This window comes from Schistocerca piceifrons, chromosome 1 (genome assembly GCF_021461385.2).
Source record: "Schistocerca piceifrons isolate TAMUIC-IGC-003096 chromosome 1, iqSchPice1.1, whole genome shotgun sequence".
NCBI classification, from domain to species: domain Eukaryota; kingdom Metazoa; phylum Arthropoda; class Insecta; order Orthoptera; family Acrididae; genus Schistocerca; species Schistocerca piceifrons.
In genome coordinates this window covers 617,347,090-617,367,814 of record NC_060138.1, presented here as the reverse complement: position 1 = coordinate 617,367,814, position 20,725 = coordinate 617,347,090, and the positions used below count along the sequence as shown (strand labels likewise).

The 20,725-nt window shown below is 43.4% G+C and overlaps 1 protein-coding gene across 1 annotated transcript in view; it reads left to right on the top strand.

The window, feature by feature from the left end:
• LOC124804158 (toll-like receptor 2) overlaps positions 1-20,521 on the top strand; it is a 105,942-nt gene extending 85,421 nt beyond the window's left edge. Inside the window, exons 9-10 of the mRNA XM_047264731.1 lie at positions 8,462-8,666; positions 19,698-20,521. Coding sequence (XP_047120687.1) covers positions 8,462-8,666; positions 19,698-20,009 — 517 coding nt within the window. The 3' untranslated portion in view covers positions 20,010-20,521. The remainder of the gene's footprint in view (positions 1-8,461; positions 8,667-19,697) is intronic.
• The last annotated feature ends 204 nt before the right edge of the window (positions 20,522-20,725 follow it).

Below are 20,725 nucleotides of genomic sequence, written 5' to 3'. Positions count from 1 at the left end.
TGTTATATACAAAAATATTTTCACAGTTAATTGTATGTACGAGGGATATTCGGAAAGTAAGTTCCGATCGGTCAAGAAATGGAAACCACTGTGAAAATCTAATAAAGTTTCGCACATGTGTGTTCGAAATTGTCTCCAGTATGCCTATCGGTTGCATCACTTAGCTCTTTTTAGTTCTGAGCGCATGGTGAGACATAAAGATGCGTAGAAAACAGTGTCTCCCGCCAAGTATGAGGTCCTGGTGAGAGAATTCGCCTGATGTTATGCAGCCCACATTACAGAACTGTCATACGGTTCCTACTTCGTGGCAGTTCTCGGTCGCAATTTGCAGGGGCAATGAAAATGCTCCTGCAGCGTTTTAGATAGAAAGTATTTGATCACCCGCACTACAGCCGGTAATTGGCTCCCTCTGTGTTTCATCTCTGCTCACATTAATTACTGGCTGTGAAGACAACATTTTCGCACAGACAACGAGCTACAGATGAGCGTACATAATTGGCGGGAAGCACAGGCGGCTGCTTTCTATGCTGAGGATATTGGAAAGTTGGTACAACTCTACGACAAATGTCTAAGTCGGAGTGGTGACTATGTAAAGCAGTGGCTGGAAGCTGTGGATAACTGTTTCAGGTAAAATATTTCTACTTGTCGCAGTGGTTTCCATTTCACGATCAATCGGAACTTACTTTCCGAATAGCCCTAGTATACTGACTGTATAGTTGCAACTGCGTTCGTAATTAGTTTAAATTTTTACTAATCGATGAAAGAATTCAATATTTTCGAAGTTTCGTTTGTTCGCAGAGTTAAGTTCATAGATGTCTGTTTGCGATTTAATTTTATTCTTTGAATTATACTGTAATACTTTATAAAATCCTTGGTCATTCTAGATACTAACATACAAGCAAAAGAAATCTCACCTTGCTTTTAACAAGATTATTCACATGTCACGTATTATAAAAACAATTCCATTCAATAGGACGAAGTAATCCAATTCTGCTCGTAAATAAATTCATCAGTTGACATAAGTGATACTTCGCGACGATATGTAGTATGATATTTACAAAACTCGATGTATAGCGACTACCAACTTTACATTTCCATGAGTCAAATGGCGTACGCAGCCATAGAAACGATAATACGACCTCTGTTACTCACCCTGCACCTTGAAAATAGTTTGTTCTAAAACTGTTGTTCACAAGTACCAATTATTGAACTGCTCTAATGGAACTCTCTGTTTAAAGTTATCGGGTCAATCACTTCGCATTATGAGATACCCTGATACTACCGTCGACGTCGTAATGCGTCTCCTTCGTGGAGGTACAATGACCACCTCACTCCTACCATCTCGATCCGTCGATCAGTACATGAAGGCCGCCGCTCTCTGCACTGGGCTTTCGCCATGGAACTGTTGCTCTGCGTCCTTCTAGACGCCTCTCTGGGATGTCTCTCGGTGACCATGTATTCAGCTGCACTGCGTATGCAGACGATTTCGTCATCGTTCTTCGTAGCGGTGCTGAGGTCAAGGAGTCACTGGCATGGGTTACCACCTAATGGCGCGGCTTAAGGTCCACAAACCGAGCGCTATGGCTATAGGTGCGGTGCTTCCTGCAGACAGAGCTGCTTCTTTGGCTGTAGCTGCAGCTATGCAGTGCTTAGGGCTCGATTCCGCAAGTGATATGCGGCGCACGATAGCCCTCAACTGCCGGCGCATACTGTCCCAACTTTGAGCTGGGTTCTTAGAGCATCATTTACGCCCCCTCCATCTTCTGAAGCGAACACAATATACAAATGTATATTTGGCGTCACGTATCCCCACACAGGGCACAGAAACGTCCTATTCCTCCGTCCGTTGCCTGCTGCATGCTAGCGGCATTGAGTTTGTATGTTTGCCAAGGCTTGCTATTCGAGGACAGATTCGAGACACTCACCCTCCCGCGGCGCAGGGTCGGTTTAGGTCTCTATCATGCCCCTTATGGAGCGATAGTCCTTTTCCTCGGCTCTCACACGGCGCTGTGGAACCATTGTCCTACGATCCTTACCAGCCTGTTGCTGGTGGCCTTTGCACCACACTCCCTCACCACCTATCCAGCTTTCAGACGTCGCACCACCCGTCCTTTACTTCCGTCAATTTCCCTTCGAACTGATCTACGTCCATCCTGAGGTACTGTTAACGCACTTGACATCCACAGAGGCGATCTACGGTTTACTTCAGCGGCACAGGTCACTGGATGTGATTAAGGGGGAGCATCCCCACGTCGACTGGCGTGCGGGGTGGTGGTCGGTGTGCGCTCTTTACCTTGCCACTGATATATAGTCTCAAGGTACCTTGCGGTCAGTGGGATGATAGAATGCCAGTCTCGCCTTCATGGAATTCATGTTCCAGACACCCCGTTGTATGCCACCTGTTATGTTATGACGAGCATCCCTTGATGTGCCGATTGGCGAATACGTGTTATTAGTGTGACAGATGCTGGCCATAATTACCGGTACGACTCCTCACAGATAAATCATCGCCTGCTCCTCTTTCCGGACCTTTCCGCAAGCCATGAGCAGCTCCGTGAAGCGGATTTGTGGACACGCAGTTTTCTCTTGTTTGCTGAAGGCAAGAAAAATATCCTTGATTTTTGCTACTTCTTTAATGAATGCCGTTCTGCAGTTGTCCGCAATCCCAAATACAGACAATTTTTCTCGAATTTCCTTCGTAGTGTCTTTCTTACCCCACCCGTTGATTTGGGGTGTGGCTGCAATGAGTAGTTGATAGAAACCATTCCCACTCTTAGAAGTGATTATTCTTTGCTCATCGGAATGTTCACACACACAAAAAATCAGTTAAAAAACAAAGGAAATTACTGCTGTATGTAAATAAATAAGTCATTAATGTTCTATGTACTTCTACTCCACATTGCCTAAACTTTCCTTGGTTCCTGAGGAGGGGACTGTACGTAGTGGCGAGCCCTTGGGTTGCGACCCCTGCCCACTTTGCGCCCACCTCTCCCTTTGGTCTCCAGGAAGGTTCCTTACGAAAAAAATGGTAAAGCGATAAGTGGAAAATCTATGTTCGTGTCACAATCCGGCACAAATTTTTTGTTGTCGTCATTCCGTTTTGCATGTATTTCATAATGGCTGTAGTTGCCGCAGGGTCTGTTCCGGCAAACAATCATGCATGTCCGAAGGATTCTTGTAAATCGGAATAACACACGCAATGCGATATCGCATCGTTTTAAGGGTCGATCGTACTTGAGATACCTATAACACTCACTATATAAGGTGCATGCCATCGATTCTTACCACGTTTTATATACAATATTACACACTCTCTTACTACGTTGTGGCATACTTCTACTGAGACAATGGAACAACAGTTGGTACCTCATATCAGTCAAGGCTTCCGCTACTTTGTTTCCCTTTAGTTTGAATTACAAAACTGGAGTTCTGTCATATATATTTTTCACACCCGTGGTCTCTCTTATTTCACATAAAAGTCGCTTTTCTCGGCTCAGAAGAGGCAAAATTCTCCAGTAGTTTCAGCTCGAATAAAAAGAGAAGAAAACATAGCCAGGTAAAATCTAGGAACTCAGTCTTCCACTAAAATTTTCGTACAGTCTTGGAAATAATCATCGACAATGCGTTACAATATTTACATGATACTAGTTCTTCCAGCGTATTCTTTCAGTTTAAAAAGAAACTTGTTTTCATAGCAACAAGATAAGAAATAATTATTATTTGTGGTGAGCATGAGAGTGAAGGCGATTCTTACTTTTAAAGGGATGGAAAGACGACTCAAGTCTTATTATATATTTCATACACAACTAATGTTGCTTATGGATCACTAGCCTTTTCCCCATGGCTCTGACCACTTATGCATCCGACTCATATATTGGACACACCACTTCCTCGCTCTCTCTGTGTCCACATTTTCCTTGCTCTGTCTGTCCATCTGATCCTCCCACCTCTGTCTATCGCCTCCCTCCCACTTTCTCCATATTTTCATCTTCTCCTCCCCTCTCTTTGTCCATTTTCTCCATCCCTCTCTCTGACTATATTTTCCTTTCCTTCCCTTCCCTTCATAAGATGTTACTGCCCCAACTCTCTTTCAATCTATGACTCCCCCTCTTCCTTTCCCACGTGCCCAAGCCACATCTACACCTTCCAGCGGCCTCCGTCACTTCCCCCTCCTCGCCTCTGTCCATTTCCCTCCCCCCTCGCTCTCTTCATCCAAGCCTCTACGCATCTCAAGCTGCCCCAGACACGCTCATAGACACGTGTAGCCTCTGCAGTAGAGTTCAATAAAGGAGATGAGTACTATTATTACTACAACAGATATGCGATGCAGGGCAGGCTACACATCAGGGGCTTGAAAATCGTTTATTTGCCTTAACGTAACGCCGCCATACAAAGCAGGCTGTTTCTGCTCCAATGTCATTGTGGTCCTCTGGGATGACTCTTTCCAATCTCATAGAAAAAAGAAAATGAAACGGCATTGTGCTAGCCTCCTTCAGCCGGCTTATCCTGCGTACAGTGCATTTGTAGTCCACAGTGTGATTACTAAACTACTATCAACGAAAAAGCCTACAAAAAGAGTCCGTCTTTTGCATAACTCCATAAAAAAGTGCATGACTGAGAATACCCCTTGGCAGCGTAACGAACTGCAACATAAATACCTCCATTGTCAATTACATCATCAGCGGCGACGAGAGAAGGCGTGGCACATATTTTCACTCGTCGCCGCTTATGCCGCACGAAGTCCTGATGCAACTGGTATCAACAACCCCTTCGTTTTGCTTGTCTTTTTCCTACCTCCTTCCACAATTCATATAATTACGCAAACGCTGCACACTTTGCTCATCACTTATTCACTAGCAATCTACAAGCGACTTCTAGAGTTTAGAATATATAGCTAGAGGTGGAGGTTTCGACTACAAGAGTAAATGTTTCTGTTTTCATTTCATAATTTTTAGTATGCGTGGTGCAGTATTAAGCTGATTAATCAGTATGCAGTAATTACTGCAGGTCTTGTACAAAACAGTGCAATAACTAAATAGTGACACAGAAATGAAGTACTATCAACTTTATTATTTCATTTCTTATGATGTACTATGGGTGTGAAACGATACTGATTGCAGTTGTTACGTGCGCTGAATACTAGAGGCGGTGAATTTCCTTCTGAGTTTTGCAGCGGCTACTGGAGGAGGGAGGCGTTTCGAGGAAGTTGGTTTTCAGTGACGGAACCAAGTTTCGTGTGTGTAGGAAGACGATTGCTTATTTGAGCACAGAACGTCCACACGTTCGAAATTCACCTAGAATTAATATCTTCTTCCAAAGTTTATGGACTTTTTTCTTTGCAGAGAAAACGGTGACTGATTCGTGTACGTGGACGTACTGCTGTACAATTACAGCAAGGCAGAGGAAACTTCAGTATGCAATGGGGAAGTGTGCCACCACACTTTCTTTCAGACGTTCGAACTGCCGCAGAACTGGATTGGACGTGCGTCGCAACGCGACTCTTCTTCAATGGCCCCCAATGCCACCTCGCACCATGTGAGATCTTAGTGAGGGGTTATGTCTGACATCTTGCGTTTTTTACCTCCAGTGCCACTTAATATGGAAGAATTGAAAGGAAAAATAATAAACGCAATCGCTGATATCGACTATGATGTGTTGGGACATATGGAGCCAGAATTTGACTACCTTGTTAACGTTTACCACATCACAAACGGTGTGTATGTTGAGCACCTGTAACGTCACTTAAGAACTTGGATAGGTGCTCCACCTACTGATTAGTGTCAATTTGCTGTATGTGTTGTACGTTTCACGCATATGTCTCTTTGAAACCACAAAGGTATTTTATGACTAACATTTCGCTACACATTTCATCTACTACATTCGAATCCAGATCCCAATACGAGAAAATGAATGTATGCGGCGTACTTGTGAATACAGTGTAATCAAAGTGCCATTCTTTGATCTCTTTACTACTACAGAATATGCATAGAGCGAAATTTTTTTACAGTCACTTATTTATTGTTACTGTGCAAGGAAGAAATAGCATTATGAACTCAGAGCACGAATTCTTCGCCATCTATTGCAGCCCACCACTAGTAAGTCACACAATATCGGCGACAGAGCAACTTGAGAAACCACGCACGTTGTTTTACAGCTAACGTGTATCCACTGCATAACGTTTTATGAATGAATTTCCGCACTAAACTGGATGAGCGCGTATAGACATAGAAGAACTCCTAACCTTTGGAACAGAAATCAGTTGCCAATCTTGTTCCACAGTATTACTTAAGGGAGCTGAGTGGCTGCTACTATACATGGGCTCTTTAAATCTAACCTTGAACCTCAGGGATGAGTACTTTCCCTGCAACATACCATAGCATTCCAGCACACACCTGGATTTCGTTGACTTATTGGATACCACTCTGTTTCTTCATTATTATTTGCATTTCAGGTGTTTTTTATGTGCTATGTCTTATTTCATTCTCTTTTTCTTAATTTTTCATCTTGATTCTTCTCACTCGCATACATCCCATTTCTCTCGATGTTTTCTTCGATCTCATTTTCCTCTAGTTCTTAATTCCACTACCCATTTCATTCCTATTCCTCGTGATTCATCTTTGTTTGTTTCGTACTCTGGACTGATACTGGCACACTGCTTATCCGTGAACCATCATGTTCGGCTACTCTTTCCGGCGTTTCCCGTTCTCGTTTGTCTCACCTCGCCCTCACAGCAGCTGGGTCTCTCTCATACTGAGCAGCCCCTCCCTTTTACCTTCCCCAATCTATTTCTTCCTCTTACCCGAGGAAGGATCTACTCATTCCTAAAGTTAGGATAGTTCCGTCGTGTACTTTGAAATGTGTCTATTGACAGTACTCAAAATAATTTCGCCTCCTGAAGATATGTAACTACCAAAACACACACACACACAAACACACACACACACACACACACACACTAACATACACACGTAGAATGTCTTTCAGTCCGTGCAAATTTTTACATCAATTTGATCCCATCAGCATTTTACCCTTCGGTAATAATGTGTGATACAATACCATAAATCTTATACAATGCAACCATCTCATGTTAACAACTGTTTAAAAATTATCAGTGTTTCCTAGGATTAACCAACTTAAGAAAATACTGCTTTACTTTTAATCTAATTTTCGTTAGGTACGCAGCCTGCAACGTTTATCATTCCTACCACACCTTATTCGTACGTTGTCTACACGACAACATAAGCTCAGAGCTTGTCAATATTGTGATGTGATTGCACTAAGTTTATTGTGTAACTATCTCCTCTACTCATTGGAAAACAGGTATTTACGCAAATTTTTACGTAGGATTAATGTTTATTATGTTACCAGCATTGATTATTCATTTATTTATAATTCCACCCCAAAATTCCGAAATCGAGCAATGTAATCGCCTAAGGAAACAGTAAATCGGAACAGGTAAAGTGTGTTACACTACTCACTTACCGTGTATGCAGTATGCAGTCTGTATTTATACCGTTACTATTGTAAACAGTTACGGTATGTCTTACCCAAACGTTAGATACGCAGCATGTATTAATATCTTCAGTTAAAACTAGTAGTTCCACACTGTCTCGGTATTTTTGCCAGATGACGTAAACATTTTGCTACGATATTTCGCCTTGTAACCATTAAGCGATTTGCAGGTGAAGCTTTAAAACAGTACACCGTCGCCTGTGATGTGCCCACTTCAGTGTTGATCACTGGTGACAAGTCATGAATGACTGTTCTATTCTGGGCATTACTTTCTTTGCGTCTTCAGTCTTTTGTCTGATTTGTTGCGGCCAATCAGGAATTCTAGAGAAGCTAAGACAAAATTGTTAATGGATGCGGGAATTTTAGTATCACGCCTACAGTCGCGTAACTGCAAACAAAGAAAAAAATAATTTTTTAACTTTAGTTGGTTAAAACTTTATGATCAACTTCTGTAAATTTCAGTCCAACACAGGAATTTGATACGTCATATAGCTTCAAATCTAAGTGCACGATACTCTTGTGCAAAATCTGGGTCTTGGAATATTGCTATTTTCGGTGCATTGACAATATTTTTCCTCAAGAACACTACGTTAACGCCTGTGGTCACGAATGAAGGTATTTCAACGTCATCAATGTGTCTATACAGCATTTGCATGTTCACCCACAACGCAAGGAAATCGTATCCATTCGTTTGTTCTCTTGACTGCACTGCACATGAAAGACGATAGGCTCTTCTACAGTCGGACTCTGGACTGCTGCATGGTAACTATCATCCAGTTCCTTTGTGCTATCCTGCGATGCAACATTCGTTCGTACGTCCGTTTATACATGTTTGGATTTCAGTATAATAGCTCAAATTTCCATCAAGTTTAAAAGGAGAAATAAAAATCTGACTATTTCATGTGTCAATATTGCATTACATGTGACATTATTATTTCTGGGAGAGCAGCAGTGCGGACCGGGAGTGGGTTGTGGACCAACTAGTACCGCACCTGGAGACTGCGGGGGATTCCCCCGATGAAGTGGCGCTGCGTCTCTGCCTGCACGAGAGGGACTTCCCCCTGGGATCCTACATTGCTGACAACATTGTCACCTCCATGAAAACCAGCCGCTCAACAGTCATTGTCCTGTCTCAAGCTTTCGTCGACAGCCGGGTGAGTTGTAGGAAGAACGTAACAATCTAGTGACTAAAAGGCCCGTCAAGATTTGACTGTATGCTGTACACATACTGCTGCAAGCCAGGTGGCAGTGCTGTGCTCCATTGTAATCTATTGTATAAAAGTCGAATTTTACGTCGACGAAACCTTTTTGTTCATTGGCCACTGCACCTGGCATTTTGTCTGGATGCCTGAAACACAGTAGTGCTGCAATCCTAAGTCATGGCTTGTGATTATTTGTGTTCGTAAGATGGATAGAGCCGTTTGGCTTTATTCGGTGTACTTAATCGGCATCTATGTAACAAGGTCAATTACACCTTCTGAAGATGACAATTTTAAAATTGTAGATACCAAGGTCAAGGGTACCAATAAATCTTTATTTGCAACTGACTGGTTGAATTTTTCAACCTCTCCACGTTTACTGTAACTTAGTTGCTGAAGTTGCAGCCATGTTTACGATCTACAAGTACAAAAAAAAAAAAAAAATACTTCATGTGAGATTAGGTGTCGATCCTGTGTGTAAACTGATTATGTTTCATAATTATCAACTGGTGCTGATCTGAATTTGGAGCCGATGTCTTGTAAAATAGCACACAGTCATCTGTAATGTATAGGGGATGCCGGGTATGGTATTCTCATCTTTTATTTTAAATTTTTTAGGTGATCGTCAACATAAATTTTCTCACTTTAATTTCACTAACTTGTAGACTATATTTTTAAGAATGTTTGTAAAATAATATATGGCTTCATAATTATTATGATAAAATTAGCATTGCCTTTTCTATTATGCGCTGTTTGCGACTGCCGTCTCCGAGACTGGGAAGGTAGTAACACGGATGGAGTTCCTTGTCACGTGTTAATATTACATGAAAAATGTAGGTGTTTAAAGTAACAAAACACTTCCTGTATTCATGTAAATTAATTCAAGCCAAAGGAACATTCAAGATTAAAATAGAACTACCCTATTTAACACTAATAATACATAGACAAGCAAAATAATTCTGATGATTCTACACAAGAAGTTCGGCAATTCAACATATACAAGAAAAAGGAAATCGTAGGCCTTCAACAATATCCTACGGTGAAAACTGTCAGCTGATAACAGCCCTGCAATAAAAATTGTTAGGACTTTATGAAATTAATCCGAAAATTTTGACAAACAAAATGGGCAGCTTCTGCTTACATTTATCAGGTGCCCATTTCTTGCGGTCTATACATTGTACCAACACTTCCCTTTATCTGCTATTGGTGAATGAACCAAAAGCTGCAGTACAAATAGAACTATCACTGTCTCTGTATTGAGCTTTCTTTTGTTGTTTCTACTTTTCTTAGTTTTATTTTTTTCGGCTGGGAAAAAGCGCTTCTTGACATCCACTGAACTTTTCTTTCGGAGAAACAACAGTAGGCATAGACTGAACATTCTCTAAGCCACCGCAAGAATGCTGCGACTGAGGTTTTCCTGTATCATTAATTTGCTTCGTGGAGACCTTCAATGACTGAATTTGCGTCGTTTTTCTGTCGTGACAGCACTTAGAGCAGTAGGCCTATAAGGATTTGGTAGATCTGTCACGAACCAGGAGGAAATTCATGGTCGCCGAAAACGTCTCTATTAAGGGCTAAATGCCACAAGTTCGCTTGGATATTTAATTGCGTAACCCTAACAGCATATGTAGAACTCACTATTCCTGGAATGTCATATATTGTCATCGTGGTGATTTACATCCACGAATCACTTTCAGTATTCGCGTACTTCTTCCATAGTCCGTACAGTGACCGATCTACTGGTTGAAATCGGGGGGAGCAGTAAGGAGGAAGTGACAGTAAAGCAATGCTGCTATTTTTCTCACAGTTGAGTCCTTTAACTACAGTAGAGAAGTACGATTATCAAGGAGAAGACGAGACAGACTATGTTTAGAAATGGTTCAAATGGCTCTGAGGACTATGGGACTTAACACTGAGGTTATCAGTCCCCTAGAACTTAGAACTACTTAAACCCAACCAACCTAAGAACATCACACACATCCATGCCCGAGGCAGGATTCGAACCTGCGACCGTAGCAGTCGCGCGGTTCCAGACTGTAGCGCCTAGAACCGCTCGGCCTCCCCGGCCGGCTCTACGTTCAGAGCACTTTGCCTTAGAAACAACGTGTTTCAAACATTCGTAGAAATGTTCTTCCATCATTCATCCAGAAGGGTTACTCACTCCACGGGAACCTAGTGGCCCATCACGAATAAAATGCTCTTTGAAATGCACCGGGGGAAAGATGAAGACCGGCGAAATACCGTTCTCAGTAGCAGAAACAGCACCATATACGGTAACTAGGCTATCTCGTCCTCCAGATATGATCGACCGCACTTGCTTGAAAGCTTTTGGGGACACAATGGGATTTGGGTATAGGGTAACGTCAACAGCAGCAGGAAATGGTTTAACGGGAGTAGGATTCGTTATGAATAGGAAGGTAGGGGACAGAATGAGTTACTGTGAACAGTTCAGTGACAGGGTTGTTATCAGAATTGATAGCAAATCAACACCGATAACTATAGTTCAGGTATACATGCTGACGTCGTAAGCCGAAAAGTACGTCAAGGAATTTAAAACTTAATAGTCAAGGGGGAATGGAATATGGTTGTAGGGGAAGGAGGGGAAGAAAGGGTTTGGTACTAGGAATGAGAGAGGAGAAAGACTAATTGAGTTCTGCAATACATTTCACAGCGAATACCCTGATCAAGAATCGCAAGCAGAGAAGGTATGCTTGATGAAGACGGGGATATACAGGAAGACTTCAGTTAGAAAATGGGTCGGAGCACTATGGGACTCAACTGCTGAGGTCATTAGTCCCCTAGAACTTAGAACTAGTTAAACCTAACTAACCTAAGGGCATCACAAACATCTATGCCCGAGGCAGGATTCGAACCTGCGACCGTAGCGGTCTTGCGGTTCCAGACTGCAGCGCCTTTAACCGCACGGCCACTTCGGCCGGCACTTCAGTTAGATTACAGAATGGTCCGGTAGAGGTTCCGAAGTCAGATACTGTATTGTAAGGCGTACCCAAGAGCAGATACCGACTCAGGTCACATTCCAGTAGTGATGAACAGTAGGCAAAAAGTTTAAGACAATAATTAGGAACAATGAATGCGCAAAGAAGTGGGATAGGGAAGTAATAAGGAATGAAGAGATGCACTTGAATTTCTCTACGGCTGCAGATACTGTGACAAGGAATAGCTCAATGGGCAGTTCAGTTGAGGAGGAAAGGACGTTCTTTAAAAAGGTCAGTAACTGAAGTTGGACAGTAATACATAGGTACAAAGAAGGTAACTGCGAAGGAACGATGGGTAATAGAAGAAATACTTCAGTGGATCGATAAAAAAAAGAAGTACAAAGATGTTGCGGGAAATTCAGTAAATACATAAATACAAGTCACTTATAAATGAAATAAATAGAAACTGCAGGGAAGCTAAGGCGAAATGGCTGCAGGAAAAATGTGAAGAAATCAAAAAAGAAATGACTGTCGGAAGGACTGATTCAGCATATATGAAGGTCAAATTAACTTTCGGTGAAATTAAAAGCAAAGGGCAGCTGCACTGCCACTGTTAAATGCAGAAGAGAGAGCGCATACATGGAAAGAGTAAACTGAAGGCATGATGGGGAAAACGTGTCTGATGACGTAATAGAAGAAGAAACATGAGTCGATATAGAAGAGATAGGAAATCCAGTATTAGAATCAGAATTTAAATGAGTTTTGAAGGACTTAAGATCGAATGAGGCAGATGGGGATAGATAACACTCCATCAGAATTTATAAAATCATTGGAAGAAGTGCAACAAAACGTCTGTTCACATTAGTGTGTAAAACATATGAGTCTGGCGATATACCATCTGACTTTCGGAAAAATATCATACACACAGTTTCTAAGACTGCAAGAACTGAAAAGTGCGAGAATTATGGCATTATCAGCTTAACAGCTCATGCATCGAAGTTGCTGATGAGAATAACATACAGCTAATGGAAAAGAAAATTGGGGATGTTAGATGAGGATGAGTTTGGGTATCTGGAATCGAGCGAAGGTTGGTTTATAGATTATTCATTTTATTTTGAAACGCATCTCTGTTGGTTTCTGAACATTTTTGAAAGCATTCTAAGTTGATTTCTGAACGAATCATAAGATGATTTTTGAATGTGTGCATAGTGTACGCGTTGTCTCTGCAAGGGGAATAGCCGTCGCGTCTGGAAATAAAAAGAAAAACAACAAAAAAAAACTTTACTGCAGACAAAAGGAGTGAGGCTATATGAGCTAAGCCGAATAAACGGGTGAATTCCGATCGCTGTCTAATCATGCAATGAAGGCTTTCACGACCGGATGTTTCAGCTGCCGAGAATTATTCCGGGTTGTATGGCCGCGGTCCATGGAAGTCTTCTATCCCTGACGTTTCGTCCAAAGCTACGTTGGACATTTTCGGAGGTGCTCCTGTTGTGCTAAGTCTTGCAGTCTTGCCGACTGACAAGTAGGACGTCGAAGGGCGGCCTAAACACGGTCTTCGACGTCCGACTCGCCAGTCGGCAAGACTCAGCACAACCAGGAGCACCTCCGAAAATGTCGAACGTAGCTTTGGACGAAATGTCAGGGATAGAAGACTTCCATGGAGCACGGACATACAACCCGGAAGAATTCTCGGCAGCAATCGCTGTTTGTTTATGCGGTTGATTGGGTGTGCGAATGACCAGCGTTGTTATAATCATTAGCGAAATCCATAGATTCAGTCTACTAGGGTGGAAGCAAACGACTAACAGAAATAATAGGTAAGAAAGATTACGTATTATCTTCTAGGTGTATCCAATAAAATAGAAGTCTGACGGAAAAATTTTGGCAGATCGCTACACTACGAAGGCCCAATTGTAAAGTTACCGGTTAGCAGGCGTTTAAGTTCTGTTATCGGAAAAGCGCCGAAAACGCATTGTACGAACACGTAATAACGCCTAATCGGACAATAAAGGCGGGGTAACTAAACCGTTGATTCTGGCAAGGTTAATAAAGTTAACCGGAGAATAAATTTTTACAATAGCAGGAATTGTTACAGAATGAGAAGGTAGCTTATTAGAACTAGGGAACAGAAGAAATGGGGACATCACACGGATTATACGGAAGAATATGACGATTCCAAATTTTACATAAAATTTTGTTACTACCACTTTTCAATCTCATGTTTGGGAAACTGGAGCGTATGTATGAACACCTTTTTGCTTGTGGTAGGCCCTGTTGGCATTTGGTATTGGTATGTCGTGAATTATATTCTGTTGTGTTATTTATGTAAACGATGTAGGAAAAAAGGACTATTTGTGTTAAAACAGACTCGCTTATTTGGCGTGTGTTACGATTGCTGCAATATTAGAAATACCTTCTCGTTTTATGTAGCAGACAGTGGAAAAACAGACGTAATCAAATAGAAAAACCACTCCAGTCTTGGATACTACTCGTATTAACAACTTTTTCAGTATTAGACAAGGACATTTTGATTTTTCACATAGGAAAACCTTTGATGAACTTTGATGATGTAATAGTTTCCTTCGCAGAAAGCAAAGCACTGCATGTACAGCTGTAGCAAGATTAGAGAGAAAAAAAATGCTGGACCTAAGGATTGAAGAAATGTGTACTATCTTCCTTGTCTCTTGCGTTTCCTACCTTTTTGTTTCCCACATTTAATTGTATGTCACACAGAAGAGAACGTTATTGTCTAATAGGCGATGAAGAGGGCAAATTTTCTGAAGAGTTCTTATTTTTCATTTTACGAATAGTCACACGCAGTATTAATTGCGAATTTTTTTAAGGTAGGTACGATATCAAACCGGCCGACTGGGAGCAGGAGAGGCACCACAGGACATTTTAATTTCCATTGTCAAGAATATATGCTTTATGGCCTCTATTACAAAATATACAAGTTTGAAATCCACAGTTCGAAATAAAGTAACATGCGATAGAAGAATGCTGTGTGATGAGGTGTGGCACTGCACTTTGGCACACCTAAGACCAAATAACACATTTTAAACATTCTCGAACATACATGTTTAATATATTAAACCCATCAGAAAGATGTGCACTACAAAATGAACACATATTTGAAAAATCGATTTTTTTAAAAATTTTTTGCGCAGCTCGTGGTCGTGCGGTAGCGTTCTCGCTTCCCGCGCCCGGGTTCCCTGGTTCGGTTCCCGGCGGGGTCAGGGATTTTCTCTGCCTCGTGATGACTGGGTGTTGTGTGATGTCCTTAGGTTAGTTAGGTTTAAGTAGTTCTAAGTTATAGGGGACTGGTGACCATAAATGTAAAGTCCCATAGTGCTCAGAGCCATTTGAACGATTTTTTAAAATTTTTGACGTCCTATGCCAAGCGCTCGAGCGGGAGGCGGGAGAGCGCCCCTATCAGGTATTTGCCCGGTTCGGAAATATCGTAGGTCCGGGGCTGGATATACTGCCACAGTCGTTGGAGCTTACAGTTCTCGTTATCGTGTTTCAATATGACGGAACACGATTCCACTTTGATAGCAACATCTGTGAGCAGCTAAACGACAGATACCCTGATCGTCTGTTTGGAATATCCCATGGCTGGAGCTATCCAAGGGTCTAGCTCGTATAGTCATTTTACTATGGGGCTACATCTAGTCGTTATTGTATGAAAAGCCAGTACAAAATGGAGACAAAATGGTTGGAACTGGATCCGAGCTGTACTGTACAACTCTTTCTGGAAGAGAGCGGTAGTATTTATGCACCGGCCGGTAGGCAGTTCGAACGTTTGACGTGAGCTTAAGCTGTTAATAGAGAAGTTTACGTCAGTGAGAAACTAAATACTCATTACCGGTCATTAGTTCATAATATCGACAATTTTAGCTCAGTTACCATCTATATTTGCATAAATTAACGTACTGACATGGGAGAAATTGCGTTATCACTTGTCGTTTCACAAATTTTGTTGTTTTTCTAGATTGCTTCAATTTTTTATTACAGTGGTCGGTTTCGGTACACCTGAACCATCGTCAGATGTGTAGACAAAAATAAAATAATTAATCAACATATGTTCTGAAATACACTCCTGGAAATGGAAAAAAGAACACATTGACACCGGTGTGTCAGACCCACCATACTTGCTCCGGACACTGCGAGAGGGCTGTACAAGCAATGATCACACGCACGGCACAGCGGACACACCAGGAACCGCGGTGTTGGCCGTCGAATGGCGCTAGCTGCGCAGCATTTGTGCACCGCCGCCGTCAGTGTCAGCCAGTTTGCCGTGGCATACGGAGCTCCATCGCAGTCTTTAACACTGGTAGCATGCCGCGACAGCGTGGACGTGAACCGTATGTGCAGTTGACGGACTTTGAGCGAGGGCGTATAGTGGGCATGCGGGAGGCCGGGTGGACGTACCGCCGAATTGCTCAACACGTGGGGCGTGAGGTCTCCACAGTACATCGATGTTGTCGCCAGTGGTCGGCGGAAGGTGCACGTGCCCGTCGACCTGGGACCGGACCGCAGCGACGCACGGATGCACGCCAAGACCGTAGGATCCTACGCAGTGCCGTAGGGTCCCGCACCGCCACTTCCCAGCAAATTAGGGACACTGTTGCTCCTGGGGTATCGGCGAGGACCATTCGCAACCGTCTCCATGAAGCTGGGCTACTGTCCCGCACACCGTTAGGCCGTCTTCCGCTCACGCCCCAACATCGTGCAGCCCGCCTCCAGTGGTGTCGCGACAGGCGTGAATGGAGGGACGAATGGAGACGTGTCGTCTTCAGCGATGAGAGTCGCTTCTGCCTTGGTGCCAATGATGGTCGTATGCGTGTTTGGCGCCGTGCAGGTGAGCGCCACAATCAGGACTGCATACGACCGAGGCACACAGGGCCAACACCCGGCATCATGGTGTGGGGAGCGATCTCCTACACTGGCCGTACACCACTGGTGATCGTCGAGGGGACACTGAATAGTGCACGGTACATCCAAACCGTCATCGAACCCATCGTTCTACCATTCCTAGACCGGCAAGGGAACTTGCTGTTCCAACAGGACAATGCACGTCCGCATGTATCCCGTGCCACCCGACGTGCTACCCTGGCCAGCAAGATCTCCGGATCTGTCCTCCATTGAGCATGTTTGGGACTGGATGAAGCGTCGTCTCACGCGGTCTGCACGTCCAGCACGAACGTTGGTCCAACTGAGGCGCCAGGTGGAAATGGCATGGCAAGCCATTCCTCAGGACTACATCCAGCATCTCTACGATCGTCTCCATGGGAGAATAGCAGCCTGCATTGCTGCGAAAGGTGGATATACACTGTACTAGTGCCGACATTGTGCATGCTCTGTTGCCTGTGTCTATGTGCCTGTGGTTCTGTCAGTGTGATCATGTGATGTATCTGACCCCAGGAATGTGTCAATAAAGTTTCCCCTTCCTGGGACAATGAATTCACGGTGTTCTTATTTCAATTTCCAGGAGTGTATGCAGTTTATTTTTGAATTGGTTCTTATTCTTCCCTAGACATGCTTGATGAATTTGTAGCATCAGTTTATTTATTTTTGTATTTTCAACTGTGGCTTTCTGTATTTGGTGGAATTCTTCACTTATTAGATTCTGTTGGGGGTTGTGGCTGCATTTGATAATTTTTAGGTCGCTGGCGGTGTCTTCTGGATGTTTTTACTTCTTCACGTACTGTTCTAACGAAACTAACTGGAAATTAGATACCTGGATACGAACAAGCAGGAAATGAATGTCGAATTACACGTAATTCATCTAGAACTGGAACTCATTTCAAAGTCACTGAAACATTTAATGTAATGGTTTCTACCAAACCACTGTTTTACACTGTGGCGTAACACGTGAAGTTTTGCTGATAAGTTGGACGGGCTATTCTTGTAACTGATAAGGTTACATCCGTTCCGGTATATTTTATTGTAGATTTGGTATAATAACGATGATGGTCGGCCGCTGTGGCCGAGCGGTACCAGGCGCTTCAGTCTGGAGCCACGCGACTGCTACGGTCGCAGGTTCGAATCGTGCCTCGGGCATGGATGTGTGTGATGTCCTTAGGTTAGTTAGGCTTAAGTAGTTCTAAGTTCTAGGGGATTGAGACCTCAGATGTTAAGTCCCATAGTGATCAGAGCCATTTGAATAACGATGATGTACACTATGTGATCAAAAGTTTCCGGACACCTGGCTGAAAATGACTTAAAAGTTCGTGGCGCCCTCCATCGATAATGCTAGAATTCAATGTGGTGTTGGCCCACCCTTAGCCTTGTTGACAGCTTCCACTCTCGCAGGCATACGTTCAATCTGGAGCTGGAAGGTCTCTTGGGGAATGGCATCCCTTTCTTCAAGGAGTGCTGCACTGAGGAGAGGTATCGGTGTCAGTCGGTGAGGCGTGGCACGAACTCGGCGTTCCAAAACATCCCAAAGATGTTCTATATGGTTCAGGTCAGGACACTGTGGAGGCCAGTCCATTACAGGGATGTTGTTGTCGTGTAACCACTCCGCCACAGGCCGTGCATTATGAAAACGTGCTCGATCGTGTTGATAGATGCAGTCCCCATCCATGAATTGTTCTTCAACAGTGGGAAGCAAGAAGGTGCTTAAAACATCAATGTAGGCCTGTGCTGTGATAGTGCCACGGAAAACAATAAGGGATGGAAGCCCCCTCCATGAAAAACACGAGCACGTCATAAAACCACCGCCTCCGAATTTTACTGTTGGCACTACACACGCTGACGGATGACGTTCAACGGGCCTTCGCTATAATCACGCCTTGCCATCGGATCGCCACATTGTGCACAGTGATTCGTTACTGCACACAACGTTTTTACACCGTTCAATCGTCCAATGTTTACGCTCCTTGCACCAAGCCAGGCGGTGTTTGACATTTACCGGCCTGATGTGTGGCTTTTGAGTAGCCGCTCGGCCAAGAAATCCAAGTTTTCTCACCTCGCACCTAACTGTCATAGTACTTGCAGTGGCTCCTTGATGGAGCTTGGAATTCATACGTGATGGTCTGGATATATGGCTGCCTATTACATATTACGAACCTCTTCAACTGTCGGCGGTCTCTGTCAGCCAACAGACGAGGTAGGCCTGTACGCTTTTGTGCTGTACGTGTCCCCTTCACGTTTCCCCTTCACTATCACATCGGAAACAGTGGACCTAGGGATGTTTAGGAGTGTGGAAATCTCGCGTACAGACGTATGACACAAGTCACATCAAATCGCCTGACCACGTTCGAAGTCCGTGAGTTCCGCGGAGTGTTCCATTCTGCTCTCTCCCGATCTCTAATGACTACTGAGGTCACTGATACGGAATACCAGGCAGTAGGTGGCAGCACAATGCACCTAATAAGAAAAAATTGTAAATAATAGATTTCAGCTATCAGTCGTCCTTTGGAATTTTTATTGGCAGATCTAGATTTCAGATAGAAACTAGCCATTATCAATGAACTGTGGACAAAGCTCGACCAACAGGCACTACATGCATTGACCAAAATGATAGTGCATTGAGAAGGCTAGTTTCTATCTGAAATCTAGATCTGCCAGTAAAAATTCCAAAAGACGACTGACAGATAAAATCTGTTATTTACAAATCAAAATAACGGTCGCTGCGTGCAACAGCCTCTGAATGGAGGGTAACCTGATAATAAGAAAAACGTATGTCCGGATACTTTTGATCACATAGTGTAGGTTGCAAGTGCCACTCTGATGTGAAGAGGTTCGTACAGCTTAGGAATTCGTGGCGGGCCTCTCAAACCAATCAGAAGATCGACGACTCAAGAAAAAAAGCGTATAGGTAATTGTTTTTGAGTATTTGTGAGTGTAGAGGAGAGGAAGTGATTAGTGGGGATGTATAGTACACTCCGCCATACATCGCACGGTGGCTTCCGAAGTTCATAAGTAGAAGCAGATTCGTTAGCCTATTTTTCAAAGACAAACGATTTCTACCTTGTACTACTTTGACCGGAAGCATCATCTGAGCTGTTGGATTTTCTTGAAGGTGAATGATATGTTGCAGTGGTGCCGCTGGGAGCTGGATCTGGCGTCGCAGAAGGTGCACCACTTGGTGCTGTTGGAGCTGGAACGGCTGGAGCGGCACCAGCTGGAGCGGCACCTGCGCTACCTGATGGACACTCGCACCTACCTGACGTGGCCGTCGCAGCCATCCGCCCAGCACTCCATGTGGAGGCGGCTGCGAGCCGTCCTCACCGCGCCGGCGGGGTCTCCCGCTGCGGACACTGACACTGACGGTGCAGACGTCGACGACCACACTCCTGACAACGAGCAGCAGCAGCTGCGGATGGTGGACGCCACTACCTTCACTGTGTAACTTCGGCCGAGGAAGAGTGGCATCTATACTCTTCTTTGCAACAGACATACTGTACCTTTGAAATTGAGTGGGTCTGCGTGTTTTCCGAATAGCACTCCATTAAGTGTGGTTGATACTGATTACGATATGGGTCCTGATTCGAAACATCTGGACCGTTCCTCTGATTTACATGCCTGTGGTAGTAGTCAGTTTTATGACTCCACGACGTTAGTACAAATATTCCTCTTAATTACCTTGCCACGGATAGAGGCAACGATGGATGAAAATCTCGTGTTTGCGTTTGATGATGATTTCTTTTTTGGGCGCACAAAACAAGAACATCAGCACCTATGCACGTAATGTAAATGATAAGTATGTTATAAGCGTTCAGAGGAATGGTGTGAAAGGATAGAATTCATTAATATCAGGCAAGTAAGTGCACATATGCGACCTATTGTCTAAAATGTTTCAATATCTATTTCTATTGAACGAAATATAGCATTGTTCTAGAAAACCTAAATAAAATATTACTTGCGAACGCTAAGAAAGATATTTTGAAGGGAAAGAAATTGCTCTTTTACTTAATACCAACATCTCAACCACAATTAATTTTCATACAGCCTATCACAGATTAGAATGTATATCTTCGATACTGGGTGGCATACTTGAGCTTCCATAATTGACTGGTTTCAATTATAATTAACCACTTTTGAAATATCTGAGACATCGTATCTTCA